This window comes from Gobio gobio, assembly GCF_949357685.1.
Source record: "Gobio gobio genome assembly, chromosome: 21".
In the NCBI taxonomy this organism is placed as follows: Eukaryota; Metazoa; Chordata; class Actinopteri; order Cypriniformes; family Gobionidae; genus Gobio; species Gobio gobio.
The window spans coordinates 29516459-29538654 of record NC_137117.1 but is presented as its reverse complement, the minus strand read 5'-3'; the positions used below and the strand labels follow the sequence as shown (position 1 = coordinate 29538654).

Sequence of the window (22196 nt, the reverse complement as noted above, 5' to 3'; positions counted from 1 at the left end):
CTTGTTGAATCCTTACTGTCCAATAACACTTTTTAGGTTAAACTGGCAATGCAGATGTTTTAAATGTTTTTTTCTTCTCTTATCACTAAGACTTTAGTACCTCATATTCTGTAAATTATTTGGGTAAACTGAAAGATTGGAAATGGTTAAGCCATCAAGAAATCAAAAGTCGTAAGCCATGCTTTTTTCTTTCAGAGTGAATTTTGAAATGTAAAACTGGTGGCAAACTGCAAATCTACATCAGTAGTTTAGTGTCTGTTAAGCAGGATTATACACCTGTGCCTAGAAGATTAGATCTCAGAGATACCTTTGTTATAGAGATTTTTTCATACATGGCAATGCCAATGACATTTACATTTTTCATCTGGCACTTCAGCTTTGGTCTGTATTGTTCAACAGTATCAGCACCCTTAGTGGAACCAGACTGGTAATGTTTCATAGTGTCTATTATTATTTTTGTGTAGAATATTTTAATGGTAATATTTGTGTGTACAGACATCACTGCAGCACATCGCTCTGTAAAAGGATCTATATTAAACAGCATGGTGAACAAAGCCTTCTTGCCATGTTTGACGTTTTTCCAACCGTTGTTTCAAGTTCCTAATCATCTGAAAAAGAGCAAATGTGTAAGACCATCTCAAAACCTTTTTTAAATGAAACATTTCAATTTTCTTTCCTTTATATTTGAGCACTATATCCCATTGGTATCACCAGGATGATTATTTATTTTTGTAATAATTTCAGTCTTCAGGTTACATTCGTATATAAATTTTAGAGACACTAACATTTACAGGATAATGACAGAATATTATCAAAGATTAAACACCTAAAAAACATCAAAATCATTAAGAAATGAGTTGTGAAATTACAAATTCTGGCCAACGATTCATTCTGGCAGAGTACAGCTGTCTTGGCATATAGATGTTCAAAGAAAAAAAAAAAGTGTTTGTGCATAGGAGGAATTGAACAGATAGGAGTGTTGAAGCTTTTTAAAAAGGAAGCTGAGGTTCAGTTTTTAACCCCTTGCCTTCCAGCCAAATTAAAATAATCCATAATAATACTCAATAATGACAATGAATTATTATAGAACATGTAATATGACAACAATTAAACTATGGCAACAATAACAGGAAGGACAGAATCAAGAACTAGAAGGAAAAACAACAGAAATAGAAAAAGGCCATTTGTACATGTTATAAATGAATGTGATTGAGGAGGTTTATCCGATAAGTGATAGACAACCCAGGCTCCAATGGGAAGGCTAGCGATTGTAGGCATTGTGGAAGGGGGTGTGCGGGGTCTCCTGTGTTCAGACCTCAGGCACAGAGTGATCCATCGAGGACTTCAGCAGGCCACCTGACATCCTGCAATACACAGATTAGAGCTGTTATGATCAGAACATTTTGCCTGACAATTAATTTTGATACATATTCTTCAGATTATTGATGTCTGATTTGTTCAAGTCACACTGCAAGCTTAATACACATTAAGAAGTCATGTATTTACACTGAATTTGAAATTATACAAAATTTATTAGGAGTCTTAATCTACTATGTTCGGTAATGCTATTTTACAGTGTCCTTGTTACATGTACTTGCCATAGTAATAGTAAATTACATGCAACTAACCCTCAACCAAACCTAACCCTGTAAGGTCATTCCATGTCAACTCATGTCCCCAGCTCAAATATTTGATTTTGTTAATATTTTTTTCTGTACAAAGACAAACATAAATAGTGATGAAAGCCAAAATATTAAATGTCACAGATGTATATTTACTGAGTAATCCACTATATTGTAGAGGGTGGTCAAAAAGACACTTTTCACCTGAGATCTGGAACCAAATTACAGGGGGTGGGGGGTGGGGGGTGGGGGGGATGACTTCAGAAAGATGGCAGCATCATTATCTTATTTTTACACAGAGATTGGTAGTTCTATTAGTTAAATCTGTTGACTTTAGCAATCTTTGTTGCATTATAAGCCAACAGTGACCGTTTAAAAATAGCAAAAAGCACTTGTTTTTTTTGCCTCAAGTGTGCATGCTTGTAACCCTTCTTCCTAAACTTTCCTTTTGAAATCTTCATTTTTAAGGCCCTACATACACTATATTTCCAAAAGTTTTGGGACACCTGCCTTTACATGCACATGAACTTTAATGACATCCCATTCTTAATCTGTAGGGTTTAATATGGAGTTGGCCCACCCTTTGCAGCTATAACAACTTCAACTCTTCTGGGAAGCCTTTCCACAAGGTTTAGGAGTGCGTTTATGGGAATTTTTGACCATTCTTCTAAATTCGCTCATCCATGTCTTTGTGGACCTTGCTTTGTGCACTGGTGCGCAGTCATGTTGGAACATGAAGGGGCCATCCCCAAACTGTTTCCACAAAGTTGGGAGCATGAAATTGTCCAAAATATTTTGGTATTCTGAAGTATTAAGAGTTCCTTTCACTGGAACTAAGGGGCCAAGCCCAACCCCTGAAAAGCAACTCACACCATAATCCCCCTTCCACCAAACTTTACACTTGGCACAATGCAGTCAGGCAAGTACCGTTCTCCTGGCAAAAGCCAAATACAGACTCGTCCATCGGATTGCCAGACAGAGAAGCGTGATTCATCACTCCAGAGAGTCCAGTGGTGGCGTGCTATACACCACTGTGCATACGACTTGCTGTTGTTTCAAATTGCTTCCACTTTGTTATAATACCACTAACAGTTGACCGTGAAATATTTAGTAGTGAGGAAATTTCACGAATGGTCTAATTGCACAGGTGGTAATCTATCACAGTACCACGCTTGAATTCACTGAGCTCCTGAGAGCAACCCATTCTTTCACAAATGTTTGTAGAAGCAGTCTGCATGCCTAGGTATTTGATTTTATACAACTGTGGCCATGGAAGTGATTTGAACACCTGAATTCAATTATTTGGAGGGGTGTCCCAATACTTTTTAGCCTAGAAATCTAGACGCACCCTAGCGGCAGAAAATTTATTTTGCCGCGAGTGTAGTCTAGCAACTCTCGGTAGACCTCAGAGCTGGAAAAACCAAACTCTGGTCAGGCCAATTACATCGTGTATAGAGTCGGTGGGCGGGCTTAACATAATGACGGAATGAGTTGCGGAGGTTCTTGGTGCTACTAGTAAACAAATAAGTCGGTTTTGGCCGCGACTCATGAAGACTTGGAGTTAAGCTTTTCTTTGAGTAAAGAACGGCACTGAAGTCATTCGTAAGAAAGGAAGATGTGTTCAGAGTTTAATCTATCAACTAACGTTAGCTCTGCTTCGTTTGGTTGTAGCGCTATCCAATTGCATGCAGAGGGAATTTGACAGACAACCGTTTATCCCGCCCCTCGCATTGAGCCCTGTCAATGGTGAGTTTCCAGACCAAACATCTTGATGTGGGTCTGGCTTGTCAGGCTAAATACTTTTGGCAATATAGTGTAGTTCAGTCCCATAGATAATGGGGATCTCAAAGCAGCTCTATGTTCAAATTGCATCACTATTTATGTTTGTCTTTGTACAGAAAAAAATAGTAACAATCAAAAATTTGAGCCTGGAAAGTTTCCAGAATTTGGTTGATTTGACACGTAATGACCAGTACATCTTGTTAAATATATAACTACACTGTAACAATGAGTAATATTAAGTACTGACGCATTAAATTAAAATGTGTAACCTTATGTTCTTACATCAATAAAATAAACATCCATAAAATAATTGTTAGGTACAATGTACTAATTGTGTTCATGTTGCAAAACACTAGGACTGCTATTGAGGTGGGAAATTTTGCTATTGGGTATTGGTGGTCTGGATAGTAGAGCAGCACAATTAATAATTAAATACAATTTGTTCTTGATTCAAGCACCCACACGATCTTGGCCAACAAACATTGGTCTATTAAACCTTTGACAAGTACAATCACAGTGAACATTCAAATCTGTGTTGGCACTGCTGCTGTTCCAGAGAGAGCATTTGTCATGTATAGATATGAAACAACTTCACTTTTAACAACACGGTATCATTATTTCGGTTACAATCATTCAGATTATCACAGAAGTACTGAGATAAAACTTTATAGTTCGGATATAAACACTGATGAGTACAGCAACGCTCAAAATAGAGGAAATCACCTTTTGAAAGCAACTTGATGCTTTAAATAACGATTTATCAATTACATTGTTACACCAGTAGGTGGTGACAAGTGACTGTTAAATGCATTTGTCAAGAGATTTGTTCAAAAACACTGATTCATGCAGTCATGAAAGTCTTTATGCGCGAGTCATTGAATCAATCATTTAAACAGATTTTTTTATTAAATAATTCATATTAACTAAATAGATATTTTTAAATAGACTGCAGCAATTAGCATTTTGTCAATATCTAGTTAATTAGCCTATGTTATTTTGTTTAGTTGTCAATTCAGAATCATGATCTCTATTTTAAAAAAATTTATAAAATTTTTCTCAATTAATCCAGAATCGCACAGCTCTACAGGGTAGATTTAAGGGTGGGAAAAGGTGTAAGGGAACACTCAACAGAGTAATTCAAGATGTAAATACAGAAATTATTTACAACTATAATAAAATGCAAGTTTTTTTAAATACAAGTACAATTAAAAAAACATAGTTAAAGACATTTAATATAAAGTGGGACCATAAAATTATTTATTAATGCATCAAAAATTATTTTTTGTAACTGTTATACTACAATTATTAGATCATTTAGGAGTATGAAAAAAAGCTGTATCTCACTTCTTAATCATGTGCTCGTAGATGAACTTAGGCATGATGGTGATGGTCATGGCAGTGGGAGACGTGGTCAGGATGTCCTTAATCTGAGTATCCTGGAGACAGAAAACAAAATACTTTACTCCACAAATCTCAAAATGATCAACTAATTTGATTTCTTACAGGAAGTGATGAACATGGATCTCATACTTATGGTTTTATATTGAAATGCCTTTTTTAACGTTGTACTTATGGGTTTGTGTATTATTATAAAGAAAAGGTGACACGAAAAATGGTACTAGGACATGACAGAGACAAGATTTAAAGGCATATCCTGAAAACACTACCGTGACTAGGGATGGGCAAGAGTACTCGAGTACCCGAACGTGACAGCGACGACCGATCATGAAAACAATGATCGCCCTGACTTTAAAAAAAATACATTTGTCTCTTCTTTTTTTTTATTGGTTATTACGGCATTTTAGGCAGTACCTGAGGTCTGATTGGTTAGCGTTAGACAGCACGTCTCCAGACGGGCGAGAAAAAGTGAAACTTGATTTGAAAGCGCACACCGCAGTGATGCCTGGAATCACTGTGATCGTGAAATAAAGTTAAGTGCAAGATGTGCAGCGGCAATCCGTCATATACATAGCATTATAATGAAAACAAGATTGTGATAGAATGTTGTAAATTCTATTTGTGCTTTAGTTCCCTGTGTATCAGCTGTTAAAGGAAATCCACAACGAGAGCTACATCAGAGCGCAGTTAGGTTCACGTGCACACCCGCGTCCTTTTCTGCAGATGCAAGTTGTAATATTACTTTAATGTTGTCTATATCGGATTAATCTCATATAGGATGCATTTGGTTGAGTTAATTAACCAGCTAGCAAAGTGCCGCCGTTATACCGGCTGGTGTTCATTCGCTTCAGTTTCAGCTCAAAAGCAATGTCCAGTATTATTGACTGGGTTATTCATTTTAGTAACAGTATTTATTTTATCTCCATGACGGACATGTTCCGCCCCCTACATACTCGTTTTTTGAGACCTATTGATGTTCGAAATGAGAAATTGACAAAAATGCCCATCCCTAACTGTGACCTCTCTCACCTTGAGTCCAATGACGTTCTGGCCGTTGATCTCGCAGATGTAGTGATCGGTGAGCAGGCCATTGCGGGCAGCAGACCCATCCTTCACTAGAGACGTGATGCGCCCGGATTTGAAGATGAAGCCCACATGGCCGGCGCTGTCCTTATGCATGGTGATTGTGCGCTGGAATGGTCTGGAACGCAAAATATATAAATATGATTAAAAAGGTTGATCTCTATTTACATCATGTGTGGCATTATGTTGAAAATACCAACATGTATTTTGTCATGTGGCCATACTTCTAAAACTGTATTTAAATGTGTACTGTTGTAAGTGCCTTACTGTAACTGAATTTAGTTTTATGATTTTTCAAAATTACTTTCTGTGGTAACTATCGGTTTGCCACAGATGTTACAGAGCTTAACGTGAATCGATTAGGAACTTTCCTTCTTTTCATTTTGAATTCATAGAAATACTACAACCACCAGGGGGCAGCAAAGAACTATACAGATATAGTAATACACCTGTTTAATTTATATGAATATTTCAATGTTTTTTACAGAAGGCGAGTCTCCTTTAAAAAAACAAATAAAAAAATTATATCTGACCCCAAAATTTTGATCGGTTTTGTGTGTGTGTGTGTGTGTGTGTGTACACACACACACACACACACTGTATCAGGGATGGGCAACAGTGGTCGAGTAATCGAGTACTCGAACGTGACAGCGATCATCGATCATGAGAACGATGATCGCCCTGAAAAAAAATATTTGTCTCTTTTTTATTGGTTATTGCGTCATTTTGCGCGGTACCGGAGGTCTGATTGGTTATACAGCACGCCTCCAGACCGCGACGAAATAAAGTGAAACTGAGGCGTGCACTGCAGTGATGTCTGGAATCACTGTGATCATTGAATGGTTATTGTAAGATGTGCAGCGCCAATCTGTCATAGCCTACACAGCATTATAATGAGAACACGATGATGCTGTAAATGATCTGTGCTTAGTTCCCCGTGTATCAGCTGTTAAAGGAAATCTACAGAGAAACAAGCGAGAACACTCAGACTAGCGCGTGAAGTTCATGTGCGCATTCACGTCCTTTTCTGCAGATGCACGTTGTAAGATTACTTTTATGTTGTCTATATGAATAATCTAATATAAGAAGCGTTTGGTTGAGCTTAATAAGCTAGCAAAGCGCTGCCGTTATACCGGCTGTTCATTCTCTTCAGTTTTAGCTCAAATGCATATTTCATGCTCGACATGATGGTTTAGAGACGGTCATATTCTTTTCAGATAGGCTATTTCTTTCTCAGAATCATTGATATTAGTAATGCAGCAGTGCTATACTGTCCTCGTATTTTTTAACAGTAGACCTAGTTTATTTAAAGTTGTTTTTCGTTATGAGTTTGAAAACGCGCAGTGATGTCTGTAAACACTTCGATCATGAATAATGCAATTAAGTGCATGATGTGCAGAGTCAATCTGTCAAAACATTATAATGAGAACAGGATTTTAATAAAATGTTGTTTCTGTGTGCTTTCGTTGTCCGTGTATCAGCGTTGTTAAGGGAAGAGCGCATTCAAAATGTTCCGTTTCAAACCCTTCGCCTTTAAAATCTAGCACGCTGAAGTTCACGTGCGCATTCACGTCCTTTTGTGTTGATTTATGTCGTAATAGGTTCATAATAATCATCATATTGATAATGATATAGGGTGCGTTTGGTTGAGTTTATTAACCAGCTAGCAAGCTCTGCAGGGTGGTGTTATTTCACAGTTTCAGCTCAAAGGCAAGGCTCGATATTACTGACTTGGTTATTTGAGACGGTCATTTCATAAAGATGTTTCTTTTTCAAAGACATTTATGCATTATAATCTAGCAGTTATTTTTTGTTTTATATGTTCATGTTTTCATATACCTGTTTTCATGTCACGTTTGTATTTGTCAACAGCCATTTTCATAACAGTTTTCATTATCTCAATGACGGACATGCCCCGCCCCCTGCACATGCCCCGCCCCCGAGTACTTGAGTATCGACCTATCGATGATCGAAATGAGAAATTGACAAAAATGCCTATCCCTACACTGTATAGATAGAAATGACTGACCGGTCACGGACGATGAGCTCGATGCGTTGTTCAGCTGCTGCCTTCAGAGCTTTGTGGGCCTTATCTGAGTTCCAGCCTGCAACATTCTGCCCGTTGATCTGCAAAACCTGATCTCCAAAACGCAGACCACCCAAAGCCGCTGGAGAGTTCGCCTGCACTAGCTGGACAAACACTCCCTAAAGAGAGAGGAAATGACATGCATGAAGATAAATGACACCTGGTGCTGTTGATGATAACAATGACACATATGCTGACAATGAGGGTGTAATGCCCTAGAAACTATTACCAATCAACCTACATACCAATTACGCAAAACAATAAATCACAACACCCGTCATGACTCTGAGAAAGTGTTCAATAAGAAGAGCTTTACTCACATTATCGATATCTCTGAGTCGGAGGCCGACCTTCCCTTCCTGGTCTTTGCAGATGATGACCTCACGAAGACCTGGGCGAATCTCCGCCCTCCTGATACCCACGTCTGCACCAGTCACGGGCCGCACCATGCCACCCACACAACTTTGCACTGCCACTTGCTGCCAGGAGAGAGAAAACTATTTTAATTATCATATGTGCAAGTGTACGGGTCACATACAACACTAACATTTATTTCTCTAGAATCTGCTCGTGAAGTCTGACATCACGCATCACCGTTTCCAAACCCTTGTCAGATACCAAAAGCAAACAACAAATGGTACTAATATACACTCATAGCGTGCTGTATCCTACCCTCTATCTGAAAGATTGCGATTCTGTCTTGTTAAAGCTAGATTCGAGTTACTATTAGAGTTAGAAGATTTGTCAGTGATGCAAACCAGAATTTTCAGCATCATTACTCCAGTCTTCAGTGTCACATGATCCTTCTAAGATGCTGATTTGGTACTCAAGAAACATTTATTATTATTATCAATGTTGAAAACATTTGTGCTGTATAATAGTTTTGTGTAACTGTGACCCCAAACTTAATGGTAGTATATACGGACACATTTTAATTTTTGCCATTTATGCCATTATTATGTTAGGACAGTAGAAGCAGTGACAGGACGTAATAGGAGAAAAGATAAGGGAATGGATCAGGAAAGGACCACAAGCCAGGACTTAACTCTGGAACTCGGATTACTGCCCACAAGGCTATGGCTAACTTGCATAAAGTTGCATAAACAAGGCTAACTTGCATAAAGTTGCATAAATTAGAATTAGTTAATGTATTATAACAGAACAAGGCTTAACAATGAACAACAGTGTATTCATTAACTATATTAACCTAAACCAAAGTCAATACAAACTGTTGTTTATTTTTATTAAAATCGAATGCATTAATTAATAATTAATGCATTAATTAATAATTAATGCATTAATTAATAATGTGAACAAATGAGTTGCCAAGTAAATGATTGTGATTAGTCTTGTGATTTTCAGTTTCTTTTTAAGGAATGAAAACAAGATGATTGCTATGCTTTTTAAGCAATGATGTTGAATGATATCAAGCAGAAGTAGTGAAAAGAAATGCATTTCTGGTTTGATGTTGATAAATGGATACCTGAGCCTAATTTATGGGGGCTGTGATGGTACAGAAAAGATTGGGAGATGCTTTGAACACGGAGTATCATTTTAAGATGCCTTTAGAAAGCAGCCTACACTAGCAACCCTCCAACACAGGCCTTATGGTGCATGAGTCATTCCTGAGCTCTGCTTCCAGGAATGATGCTGAAAAGAAATATGGGTTATGCTAAGGCACCCTGTTGCCAGTTTGAGCTATTCACAGAAAAAACAAATTCACAAAAACTACACATTCTAACACACATACACCACTGCCGCTTTTTTCAGAGCTTACACAATTGCCTTGGCTGCTTTAACTGAGAAAATATTGTACAAGGCAACAGTGGCAGGGACGGAAAAACAGGCTGTACAGCAAACTAAACCAGGAAAGAGTGGTTTAGCTTTCACTGCTAGGAAAGCATTTGAGACTCTGAAATGTCATTGTTTGCATACATATAATATTTCTTGATGAGTGGCACTTAAAACAGGGAAGAGGAACATAAATTGAACTCTAAAAACAAAAGTGTACTCAGAGACAATGAACTTTTGTAATTTGTACTTCTCAAAGCACACATTTATTCCATGCTAAAGCAACAGAAACATGCACACACTTACACTGCCAGCCACAGGGACCAGCGCAAGGTTTCTCTGGACCTCATCACTGTTCAGACTGAGGCCCATATAGTCTCCCAGCTCCTCAAGATTCGGATACAGAGCTGGAGGGAGAGAAAGAGAAAGCGTTTCATATAGAAGTTTTGAAATCTCTATATGATACAGAGCTATTAGCTAACATAGTGCCATAGTGATGATTAGCCATGATCCTGTAGATTATTTTTAGTTTTGAAAATCTGAGTTTGCTTTATGACAGCATCAAGCAAGTGAAAAAAATCAGGGCATAGAAAAACAGAGAACTGTAAAGAACACAGAGTTCAAGTGTTGACATGCAGTCATCCTGGTTTTAGATTCTGGCCATGAATGTTTCCATCCAGTAATTATTTCCTGAGTTGAGTCATGGCTACAATGCTTGCTTCTCTTCCTCCTGCTTTCTCCAGCGTTCAGATAGGAAAATGTCTGCCTGAGAAACACGTTCCTTCCTACACAATCACTAGCACACCAGTCAGATTTCTACACTGTGATTTTTTTAAAACTGGGATTTTCCTACCATCATCAGGTCCAGACATGCATATAAAAAATAAAAAGAGTTTATAAAATGTGTGAAGGAGTCAAAATAGCAGCAGGAATCCCTCCATCACACGCACAAATTAAGATCTGCTGCAAGGAGACGGTTCTGATCCCTGTACCCAAATGTGAAGGGCAACATTGTGACTATCACAAGAAAAAAAACAGGTATTTGAGCATTGAGTCCTTTTTTAGGATCGCATCTTGTGACATCATGTCCTGTTTTTGGTTTATTTACATGTCTTTGGTCCGTGTTGCATTCATATTTCAGTCGACCCGCACCAGAGATCGTTTAGAAGTGGACCGAGACCCATCTTTTCAGCGGTCTCGGCCCGCTTGTTTGGTGTGCACCAGGGTTCGGATGGCAGCTTTCACACTTATTCAAATGAACCGCACTAACATAGTTCGTTTTAATCGAACCAAACCTGCCAAGCGGAACACACCCCAAATCTCTTCCCCCAATTACAACAGCACCATAAACTGCAGTGTGTTTTGCTGCCAGTTACAGGAATATTGACAGACTTTATTTTGACAGAAAAAGTTTGTCCAATAAAACACTGTTTAATATTAATGAAAAAAACATGTTTTTTTCCCCCCCTGCTGTATTGAAAACATAGCGAACCAAGGTTGTGTGTACTGTTACACCAGAGTCCTGCACAGGTTCGGGTACCCGCGGGAATATTTATATAAATAAATCTACAACAACAGAGCAACCACATTCTAAAAAATGATGGCCTATGATCAGACTGCTTTAAGGTTAGAAAGACGTGAGCTTCAGAGACAATCTTTGAAGCTACAGTACTGTGTGAGTCACAACCTTAAAAACTCTTTTTTTAACATTCTTGTTGTGTAATATCCTGGCAGTGTCCTGCAGAGGCCTCACACAGGGACACAATGAGAACGTATAGGTGGAAGGCAGTGCTGCCTGGATAAGAGGGGCTCAACTTGAGCACTTGTTTTACACTGAGATTAAAAAAAGGACATAGGAAAGACTGCACTGTTGTTGAATTGCTCCCAGATCCCCTAAGGCATGTCTTCATTTCCTGTTTGACAATCGCACAAAACACTGGCATGCCTCCAAAACTCCAGAAATGAAAGAGAAAATGGCATGATAAGGGAGAGGGAAGCAAGACAGACGGCTTAAGAAGCACTGAAAGAAGACTCACTGGAGCTTGGCATGCCCTGTGTGGCAGGTTGTGGTTGGTATAACCCCTGAGTGATGGCTGGGGTACTGGAAGTGGCATCAGCAAACTGGGATTGTGCCTAGAGGAGCAGACCAAATGTGAGCATCCACTATTTCAATACTAGATCTTTTAAAGTGCCTTAATCATGTGGACAGCTACTGTCCTTTTAAAAGCACTTGTTTTTAGTATAAAGATGAAATATAATCAAATAAAATAGATGAGATATGTTGCCTTGGCAACTAACTGAAATAAGTTAAAGTTCTAAAATTACTAAAAACTGAAAAGAAAAAAAAAAATATTAAAAATTAAACAAATTAAATAGAAATGTAAAATATAAAAATAAAAGGCAATTCAAAATAGTAATAGATAATAGTATTTAAATAATACTGCTTACCCTAATGACCTTGTCCACTTTAAGGTCCTCTAGGGATGGGTACAATGACATCCTAGAAAGAAAGAAAAAAAACAACACAGTATGAAAATGGGGGAAACTAGACAAGCACAAGAAATCATGCTTTCAGTGAGCTCATATGGAGCCATATTGCCTGAGTTTGTTTTTCAGCTGACTAGCAACCACATGACTCCAATGGGAATTGAAACCTATACTAATTAGATGGGATAGATAGACCAAGGAGTGTATTAGGAGCACACAGAGAGTGAGTGACTGCTGCTTTGATCAGGAACAAAAATACAGTGAATTCATCAGGATTCTCCATCATGACTGACAACTTCATGAGTGATTCTCTAGAAATCAAAACACCCCTACCACCCACACACACACGGATGTGTCACAGCTCTCCAGGCATTAGCTTACTGAAATGATCCACCTGTGTCATCCATCAGAGTCTTCTGCACAGTCATCGACATAAAAACACGTTGATAAACCACCAGAAGTTATATAATAACCCCTACAATAACTCCAGGCTGGGCGATATGGCTGAAAACTGTATCACGATATAAGTGTTTCATATCGGTCGATATCGATAATTGTTTATGTGTTTTATGACCTTTTTAAAATAAGGACCAGGAGAAAAATATTTTACATTTAAACATTTTTATTTTAAACTTAACCTTCCTCTGATTATAATCCACTCAGTTATAAAGGCAGAAATGTAACACAACCATGGAAAAAACTCAATAATTAAAATATAAACAAGTCTAATCTCTTAACATTAAGGTGCAGTGCCTCCATTATTTCTTTGTAACTGTTACCGTTTAGATGCTTTGACATAAGGCACTGATGCAAAGTAACATTACCTCTCCATGTAGTTTCAAAGGCTGAATCCGAAATCGCCCCCTATACCCTACATAGGGCACTATTTGAGGGACAGCCATTTGTAGTGGTGTCCAAAACCATAGTGGACGTAATTGAGTGCACTCATTCTATCCCACTTTGCACCACAATAACGAGTGTACAGCTGATGTACACACAGCAGCTGTCTGAATTTGCTGACTCGTTTTCATTCACTCCTTCAAGTGAACTGTATAAGTGGATTAAAGTAGGGAATAGTGATTGAGGGTTTAGGGGGCGATTTCGGATTCAACCAAAGTCAAGAATAGCACAACAGCGAGCCTGTCGAGTAGGGGTGTGCCGGTTTCAGAATTGGTGATGACGGTTATGATGTGAGTCAAATGTGACGGTTCGTAACATAACCGTCGTCGGGGTGTGTGTGTGTGTGGGGGTGGGGGGGGTGATGTGATGATGTTTGTCTGTTATAGGACAACTTCGTTTGAATAAACGAGCAGACACTGATTAGCTACTTGCTATAAGTTTATTTATATACACACAGTAAACAAATCCTTAACAAACAAACAAAAAACCTTTGCAATGAACATGCTTTGTTTTAAATAAATCACAAACAGTAAACTTATCCTTTAAAACAAGTAGGCTACTTAAATTCTATAAGAGCTGCATAAAAATGAATGAGTAGCCTAGGCCTAAATTACAAATTATAAAATCTACATACCTTTATCAAAGAAAAAGAAAAAAGTCCTTAATTAACTAGTGTTAATACCTTAATTAAACTAACTAAATACAGGAAACAAAAAAAGTGCAATGACATTTTAAATTCCTAATCTTTTTCGACTTCCAAGTTCCGTGACAGGAACACCAACATGTTCACTTTACTCGGTTTTAGTGACGATCTGACAGGGGTAGCTATGTTACCCGCAGTGCTAAAAACTCGCTCTGATGCTGTGCTTGTAGCACAAATACACATGTATTTACGTGCCAATTTTGCTAAGAGCGGATAGCGTGTTTCATTGTCTCTCCACCATGCTAGTGGATTAGCCATAGAGTCAATTGGTAGTTCTTGGAGATAGCGGGTTAACTCCGTGTCAGCACGCGCTCTGATCGGTAAAGGGGCAGAGATTTCAGACCTCCGTTTATTAAGGAGATCTCCAAGATTTCTCTTCTTGGTAGGGTGGTGGTGCACAGACCTCTCCCGAATCATCTCCAGCAGTAGCAGCCTCCGAAGCACCACTAACTCCGCCTCCGTTTCCCTCATCAGCTGAGGGAACCTATCTAAAAAATGTTTTTTTTATTATTATTTTTTTTTTTATGTTTGTAAAAATTATTTTAATAACACGGTTTTGGCGGTTATAGAGTTCTAATGATGAACGGTCTCTGGGTTATATACTAACCGTCACACCCCTAGTGTCGAGTATAAACACATCCCCAAACGAACGAGGTGCGCGCGCTGTCAGCGGAGGCTCGCATTGCGGAGCCAGACGAAAGTATAACAAGGCTGGTAAAACAAGTTTTTGGTATTACCAGTCTTGGTGGGGACGACAGTCTTGCAGACGACATTGGTCTGACTACAGTCAGACTTATACAATCCAAAAAACTGCCATACTTGTGTTTTCCTGTTTTATTAACAATCTCCTCGCTCGCCATGGCACTCATTTTCCACTTATCACTCCACGCCGGTTCTGTTTACATGATACAGTTACATGATTGGCTGTTAGCCTGTCACTCCCTACGTTGCTTGGTTACCAGAGAGTGAGTGCCTTTGTTCATGCAACCAAACTTGCTTTGCAACCTCTGGTTCCTTCCGACGAAGAGAAAAAAATTATTGAACGTTTTATCAAACGCATTTTTTATTGATATTGATTACGTGTCTATCGCGATAAATATCGTTATCGTTTTATCGCCCAGCCCTACTACAGCTGCACTTTACTTCAGACATAGGAGTATATTTCTCTTCACAACAGAGGCACATATAAAACCCTACAACACTCAGTCCATATGCACAAAAAAAAATATTTGATTTAACTTAAAGACAGTCTCACTCCAATAGCTTTAACAGAAGAGTATGGTTCTATCAATATCAATGATAATGAGTTACTCTGGATTAGGGCTGGGCCGATAAACGATATCTTATCGAATCGCAATAAAATTCATGTCGATAACGATGATAAGCTCTGGACATTTTTACTCGATATAGATTACTGTAACACCCAATCACACAGCAGAAATAAACGCGACAACAGCCAGTCAGAGTGCAGCTTTTACCTTAAAAGGTAAAAAAGTAAAAGTAGACCCTCTACTGGCAAAGAAAACTCCACACGAGAAGGAAAAAATGAGTGGAAGCCGGGACGAACGTTAAATCAAAAGTGAAACTAACCTTGAGTCATCATCCAAAGACGACGAATTTGTTGATAAAAGGTAGCCCGAATTGTTACTCATTTGAACCGCGTCACACAGACGGCTCGGGTCAAAGTCCAAACGGCAGCGAGCTCACTAGAAGAGATCCGTTTACTCTGATCGGTCACGCGAGCACTAAACAGCGCTGTGAGATCCAGTGAGAAGCGTGTGCATTCAGCGAAAAACACAAATGTCTCTGTGATTTAAACTAGTTTAAAGCCAGACAAAACCGCTCTGACAAACAGCAGAAACACTGCATGCAGTGATACAGTCAGAAGGCTTTTCGATCTTATCCATAATTTACCGTGAATTTACTGTTGTGATACTAACTGCACCGCATGGTACTGTGGCAGAAATGTGGGATATATTCATATATAATTGTATTATATTATTAATGTAGACATGTATTGAATGTATTAAAGGAGTAATGTAATATTACAGTATTTTTTGTGATTGTGCTATAGAATTTGTGCATTTATACTAAATGTCTTTAGGCTAGGCTACTGTTTACTACTTTCATACAAATACCATAGAAACCATATAGATAGATTTTACAATGGTAGTGAAGAGCTATATGCGTGTTTTTAACTGTGGTTATCATGATCTAAATCTATGATACTATGGAAGACCATGAACATAAATTTACATCTGCATCCTCCTAACTCAAGCTACTACTACTGTCAACTCACTGTCAAATGTGCATTTCTTATTATTAAAATAATAATAGTGCTGTCAACTCGATTAATCAAGAAAAGTTTAGGAAGTGACATCTAAATATGAATGCCACTCTGCATGAGACAGAAATATCCTCCTGAGAGGTTTTGCCTCTGTAGAGGACATTATGTTTTAGTGAATTTCTCTGACAAACATGCACAGTTTTAAGTCTGGATATTCAAATATGAGACATTCTTATGAAAATATTACTACAAGTCTTTTTACATTACATATTGTCCCAAAACACATTCATAGGACATATGCAAATTATATGCAAATATAATAATTGCATAGAATGGTAATGGCATATGGCCATGTTTACACATATTGCATAGTAAAATGGTATATCAAATTACTCTGTTATATCTTTAATAACATTGAGAATCATCTTTATACAAAGTTTGGATAAAAAAAAAAGCTTGAAGCATAAAAACTGAAAAGAAATCCCATTGTTTTTGTCTATTTATGTCTTTTCATTTTCTCAATAAATAGTTCTGGTGTCCTATACAGAGCAGAGGATAAAGGATAACATCTGATTTTTTCTTTATAACCATTTGTTTTTATTTTTATGCTCCAAACAATGTAATGGCCTAAAAAAAATCTTTTTTTCTGGTTCTCAGGAAGATGATGTGTTAAAATACTAGTAACGCATTAAAGCAATGTAAAGGCAGACTAATAGATTAATAGACAATTTGTAGCAAACTATTTTTGAAATTCCAATTATTGGTAAAAGTGAATAGAAAAATAAATAATCATACATTTCTCACTGTACGCTGCTATGGTGGACCACATTTACTAGAGCACCCTCAGTAATTTTTCCACCAAGGCAGTGCTGGTGCTGGTTCGGAACTAGAGCCTAGTTTCAAATCGGTTCTTTGTCTTTCCACACCCACAGCACCAGCTCCGAACCAGAAAAAGTGGTTCTTAAGTAGCACCAAAACATTGCTGGTCTAGAAGTAAGAACCGCTTGCGTCAGGGGTTGGGGGCGGGGTTACCGTGACCAACAAGACAAACAAACACAAACTTGTGACTGCCATTTTTGAAATAGCAGCTAATGGATCTAATAGCGGCTCGATTGTAATCTCTGTCTATACAAATCACAGTGAGCTGCAAAAATGTGTTGGATTCGCTGTGTTTGGATGCCGATGTAGGATCGTAAAGCCATGTGCATCAATAGTAATGCAACATTCGCCATTGTTGATGGAAGGCTTGTTCGAGATGCATTGGTGCTGTGCAGACTGATCGCCGTATGAAATCAAAGTACAGCGAGAGCATACGACTCCTTATGCTTTTGAATGGCTCATGCGGTATTTTGATATCATGCGCGGATCGGTCTGCACAGCGGCGATGCATCTCGAACAAGCCTGGTGTGTTTCGGTGTTTGTGTTTCCTGCTGCCTCGCTACCATTGCTGAGAAAGATCAGACATATACAGTGACGTAAGACCTGGCTCTGTGGTGGCTCTCTAGCCCGTGGAAAGGCAAACCGGTTCTTAGAAGGCTCGTCAGTCGAACCAACTCCGAACTGGCATTAGCACTGGCTCTGAACTAGCACCCGGTTCATCCTGGTGGAAAAGGGGTATCAGCGATTTGATTCTGGAACCGGGCCTGGATGACATGCAGCTTTGACACGTCCAGAGTAGACAGACTCAAGCCATTACCATTAAAGAACAGGACAGTAGCAACAATTACAACTAAAAACATCCAACAAACTACCAAACATGCATAACATACATTGCAGAGCTATTCATTATAAACTGAACACTCTGGAACTTAATGTGACTTTATATCAAACGATTGTCGTACAAAATTCAATTGCCAAAATAGAACTTAGAACTATTAGAAGACGTCTAATAAATGCCTTGATGCCTAGGCTGTGAAAATTGAATAGCCCATGAATAGACTAGTCATCTAGAACAGAAATAAAACCAAACTCCTTGTAATCCCTGTTGACTTTGCTTACATGATGGAATATCACACATCTCAAGTTATTTTGGTAAAAATTACATGTAACCAAAGTCAAGGTTGTTTTGGCTAGAAGTGGGTTACTCATAGCCAGACTATATCGGGTCTATAATTAACCTAGATAGTGAAATGACGGCTATGGCTTGCTGGGAATAAAAAGCAGTTTAATGAGGACTAAAGTTTATGATTAAAAAAAAAAGAAGGACCTGACCTGAGCACCCCTTCCACATTTAACTAGGAACATCCCACCAGAAATCATCACTACAAGAGCCAAAGCACTAACCATTTCCAAATCCAAACAAAATTAAACACTGCCTGGCTGCGCTCTTCATCTTATAGTGGAAGAGCAATGAGAAGCTAAGTGCTTTACTAGGATCACATCCATTACTGGAAAGGGAAAGGGGATGGAAAAAAAGAAAAGAAAAGAAGGGAGAGAGAATGAGCCAGAGAATTACAAAGAAATTAAACTACTTAAAGACGGAAAGGAAGACCATTAATGGAAAATATGAGGGAGTGTTTTATAGGTTACTAGAGAAAAGGCCAACAAGAGAGGTAATACAAGCATGTGATAGATGGACGCTGACATTAGTCATAATCATATGACAGTGATCACATGACGTATTGTGCATTTCAGCCAACAATACCACTGCCTATCATTGGGTTACTGTAAACGTCACGACAGCAGAAACCAAAACAACAGAAATGCTGCTCAACAGCCTAGAGCAATGCCCTACTGTGGATCATATGGTTACTCAGGACATAGACAAAGCTAATGTAAAATACTCCTTTCTAGCTAGAAACATCAAGTAACAACTAAAAGAATGAAGGTAGACGTGGTTAAATGTTGGGCAACGACAGAAATTGTACATTGCCTCACTTCCCTGAAGAGACATCCCACATACTAATGGAAATAGGAAACGGGAAGTATTTTGTTAAAATCAGTCCGACTGGAGCACTGCCAGTGACTGGAAATGAAACAAACAGCCTGGAAACCTAGTCATGTCTCTAACGCATGTAGGAACATACAGGTTTACAACCAGATTAAAGAGACTGGGGCTGCTTATGCCATAATGTCAGATTCAAGACTAAAGCTAAAGCACATGCTCCTACACGTCGACATATCGCATGAATCTGCGACACGCTCACAGACAGACATGCCCATAAAAAAAGTCAAAAAAGAAAACTCTCGCCCACATGCTCATGAATAAACTCCCACACTAGAGCACACAAAACAGCTCATGCAAACCAACACTCTTCACGTCATACACAGACCGTGATATGTGAAAGCAAACATGCACTGAAATATCTGCTCTGACGAATCAACCGCAACCAACATGTCAGAAACAGACACTAAATATATCAGACAGGCTCCAACCACACAAACACGGCCTATCATTGCATACAAATGTCTCAGTGGTATTAAAGGGCCATTATTTCCTGTCAATAGCACTCCAATAAAATAGAGACGTCTCCAAAGAGTGGACTAATGGAGGCAGTGAGCAATCTTCTCACAGACATGTGTGCCGCTATTGTTTGAAGCTCGATCTAGATCAGCTACTTGCCAGAAATCAAGTGAATCAACTGCGGACACAAAGTGCATCATAAATCAAGCAGGCATAAAAGACGGCTGAGAATCTCATCATTGAGGCTGTAAGTCATCAGAGGTCAACACCTGTTGTGAGTGTAAATTTCATTCAGGTCACAAAGAAACTGAAGTAGCGGCAGATTTGTTCTTCCATATTACAACGTACATCTTTGTAAAACACTAAAAATGAATGGATGGAGGAGAATATGAATGTGAGCTTGCAGTCGATTTTAAGACATGCTGGGTTTTATGTTGAGATCAAGAAAATGACTGGGGTGTCTGGCATACGTCACAGGAAGATCTTTTAGATATTTTAATAAAAAAATACTGAGGTAAAAATGAAACATGCACGGATAAATCATTCACAATAAGATCAATAAATTGTTTAGAAAATAGATCATTTAATTCCGTCTTTAACAAAACTGTTAAAAAATATATAATAATATAAACATAAAACAACGGGAAAACAGAAAATAAATTAAATTAAAATGAGCACAAATAACTTACTTTTTGGATACAAAATGCAATACAAAAATAAAATGCAAAAAAATATGCAACTAGCCTAAATGTAAATATTAATAACCCTGTCGGTTATTTATTACCTTAGTGTAAATCTGAATAGATCAACCAACATTGTGGAAAGAGTCACTTGAAACTAATGCGAGATAATGGAGAAGCAGCAGAATGATTTTACAAGGCTTAAATCTGGTTTAGATGACATCTTTGACTAAATGTGTACTAAATTCCTCACAATGTATTGCAGGAAAATCACCAGAGCAAACTTAAGTTAGGGGCAAAGCCAGTGAATAACTGTCCGGTTGAGTGGGTGAGGGGCCTTTGGTATGGGGGGGTAAATGGGCAAAGCTAATTTTCAGGCAGACTGAATGAGTGCTGAGCATAATAAACGACTCTCCCATGGCAACAGTCTGTAACTCTATTGACCGAGTCCAGCAAAGGATTCATGTTGCAATATCCCATCGACAGCTTTTGGGGAAATATTATGCTGCTGTCATTAACTAAATATATTTTATTGACTACAGACTCTATCCTTGTGTTGTGACATAAACAATTCCAGTGGACTGATGTCATGTGGGAAAGTCCCTTCAATCAAAAAAAAAAAAAAAACAAGACAAAAGAAAAGAAAACTAGGTTATAAGCCTTTTTAAGGTTAGTCAGCATCACTCTTGTGTTTGTTTGTTGCTTTTCCGTTGTTCAGTCATCAATAATTCAGTTATTTACATTAGGTGTTTATTGACTGAACATACAGGTATAATCGAAAGTAAAAACTTGATTCCCAAGAAATATGCCTAGGTTTCATATGGCAGTGACACATATCCTGGAATTAACAACATGTAATACGCCACATGCGAAAATTTTGGACGAATGTTACGTGACAAACATATAACGTTAATCGACATCTTCATGTGTTCCACTTACGAACAATATACGTTATTAACATGTTTACTGGCTAAACGTGCATTTAAAGACAGAGTTGAACTATCTCACAAATGGGTTTTTCTTCCCTCGCTCTCTCAGCCATATATTTTTTATAAATAAACATTTAACAGTTTATCTGATAGTGATTTTATAATTTTTTTTCTGCTCTAAAATACAAAATAACTGTAAACAAAAGAAATAAAAGCACCTGTCAACCGTTTTAAAATATAAACTGAGGTTTTATACACCATGTCGCCGTAAAGTAAACAAAATTAACTCAAAATATAAGCATTCGGACTGGTAAAGACAGTAACGTTAACGTTATTTGTTGTGTTTAGCTCTCGAGCTAGTCACGGTAACTCCGTTAGCAATGCTAATTACACGAATAAAGTTCGACTTCTTTCTCCTTAAAATAATGGTCAGGTAATGCGTTACAAAAACATAATTGAAAACAAAAATATAATAAATATAACGGAATGACGAACTCGGTAAAGTGAGCACTAGCACGTCTTTGTTCTTCGTGTGTGTTAGCAGCAGCCTGGTTAAGTTTAGCTTTGGTTAGCCTGCGAGTCCCACATACCTGACTGAATAAATCACTCTAAAAACAACAACATTCAGCTTAGCGTCTTTCTCTTACCTTTCGGCTTTCAAACGAGCGACTTCTGAAGAAATGGGGTAAATGTAATGAGAAGGAATGTAAACAAGCTGAGCACAGTAGATGGGACCTTTTTCCTCTTTAGGTTGGAGCAGAAGTGAACAACATAGATGGGAGGTGAGTGAGAGAGAAAGTATGTGTGCGAACAGTTTCTGAGGCTTAGTAGCTCAGTTCACTTCCTGCTATAGAGACTTCATTTTGTTTCATGACGTTATTCACTTCTCATTGATCTTAGGAGGCTGGGCTGCAACTTCTATTTATTTTTTTATTACTCATTAACTTTAGCTCAGTCATTCTGACTGCCAAAAACTAGCACAGTAACAGTTAACTTACTGTAAAATCATTGGACTGATATGAGATCTCGATATTCTTGATGGTAG

The 22196-nt window shown here is 38.2% G+C and overlaps 1 protein-coding gene across 1 annotated transcript; it reads right to left on the bottom strand.

Annotated features, from left to right (window-relative positions):
- Positions 1-705: 705 nt before the first annotated feature.
- sdcbp2 (syndecan binding protein (syntenin) 2) lies at positions 706-22038 on the bottom strand. The gene is made up of 9 exons (XM_079802273.1): positions 21799-22038; positions 12211-12262; positions 11799-11895; positions 10069-10169; positions 8292-8450; positions 7915-8090; positions 5832-6003; positions 4749-4840; positions 706-1364 (listed from the first exon to the last, which is right to left on the bottom strand). The coding sequence occupies exons 2-9, from the start codon at positions 12259-12261 to the stop codon at positions 1310-1312; spliced, it is 903 nt and encodes a 300-aa protein (XP_079658399.1). The 5' UTR covers position 12262; positions 21799-22038; the 3' UTR covers positions 706-1309.
- Positions 22039-22196: the final 158 nt, after the last annotated feature.

Coding starts and splice junctions, on each gene's coding strand:
- sdcbp2 (XM_079802273.1), bottom strand. CDS start 12,261: ATGTCATTGTACCCATCCCTAGAGGACCTTAAAGTGGACAAGGTCATT. Junction 11,896..12,210: donor AAGTGGACAAGGTCATTAGG/GTAAGCAGTATT, acceptor CTGCTCCTCTAG/GCACAATCCCAGTTTGCTGA. Junction 1,365..4,748: donor TACGAGCACATGATTAAGAA/GTGAGATACAGC, acceptor TGTGTATTGCAG/GATGTCAGGTGGCCTGCTGA.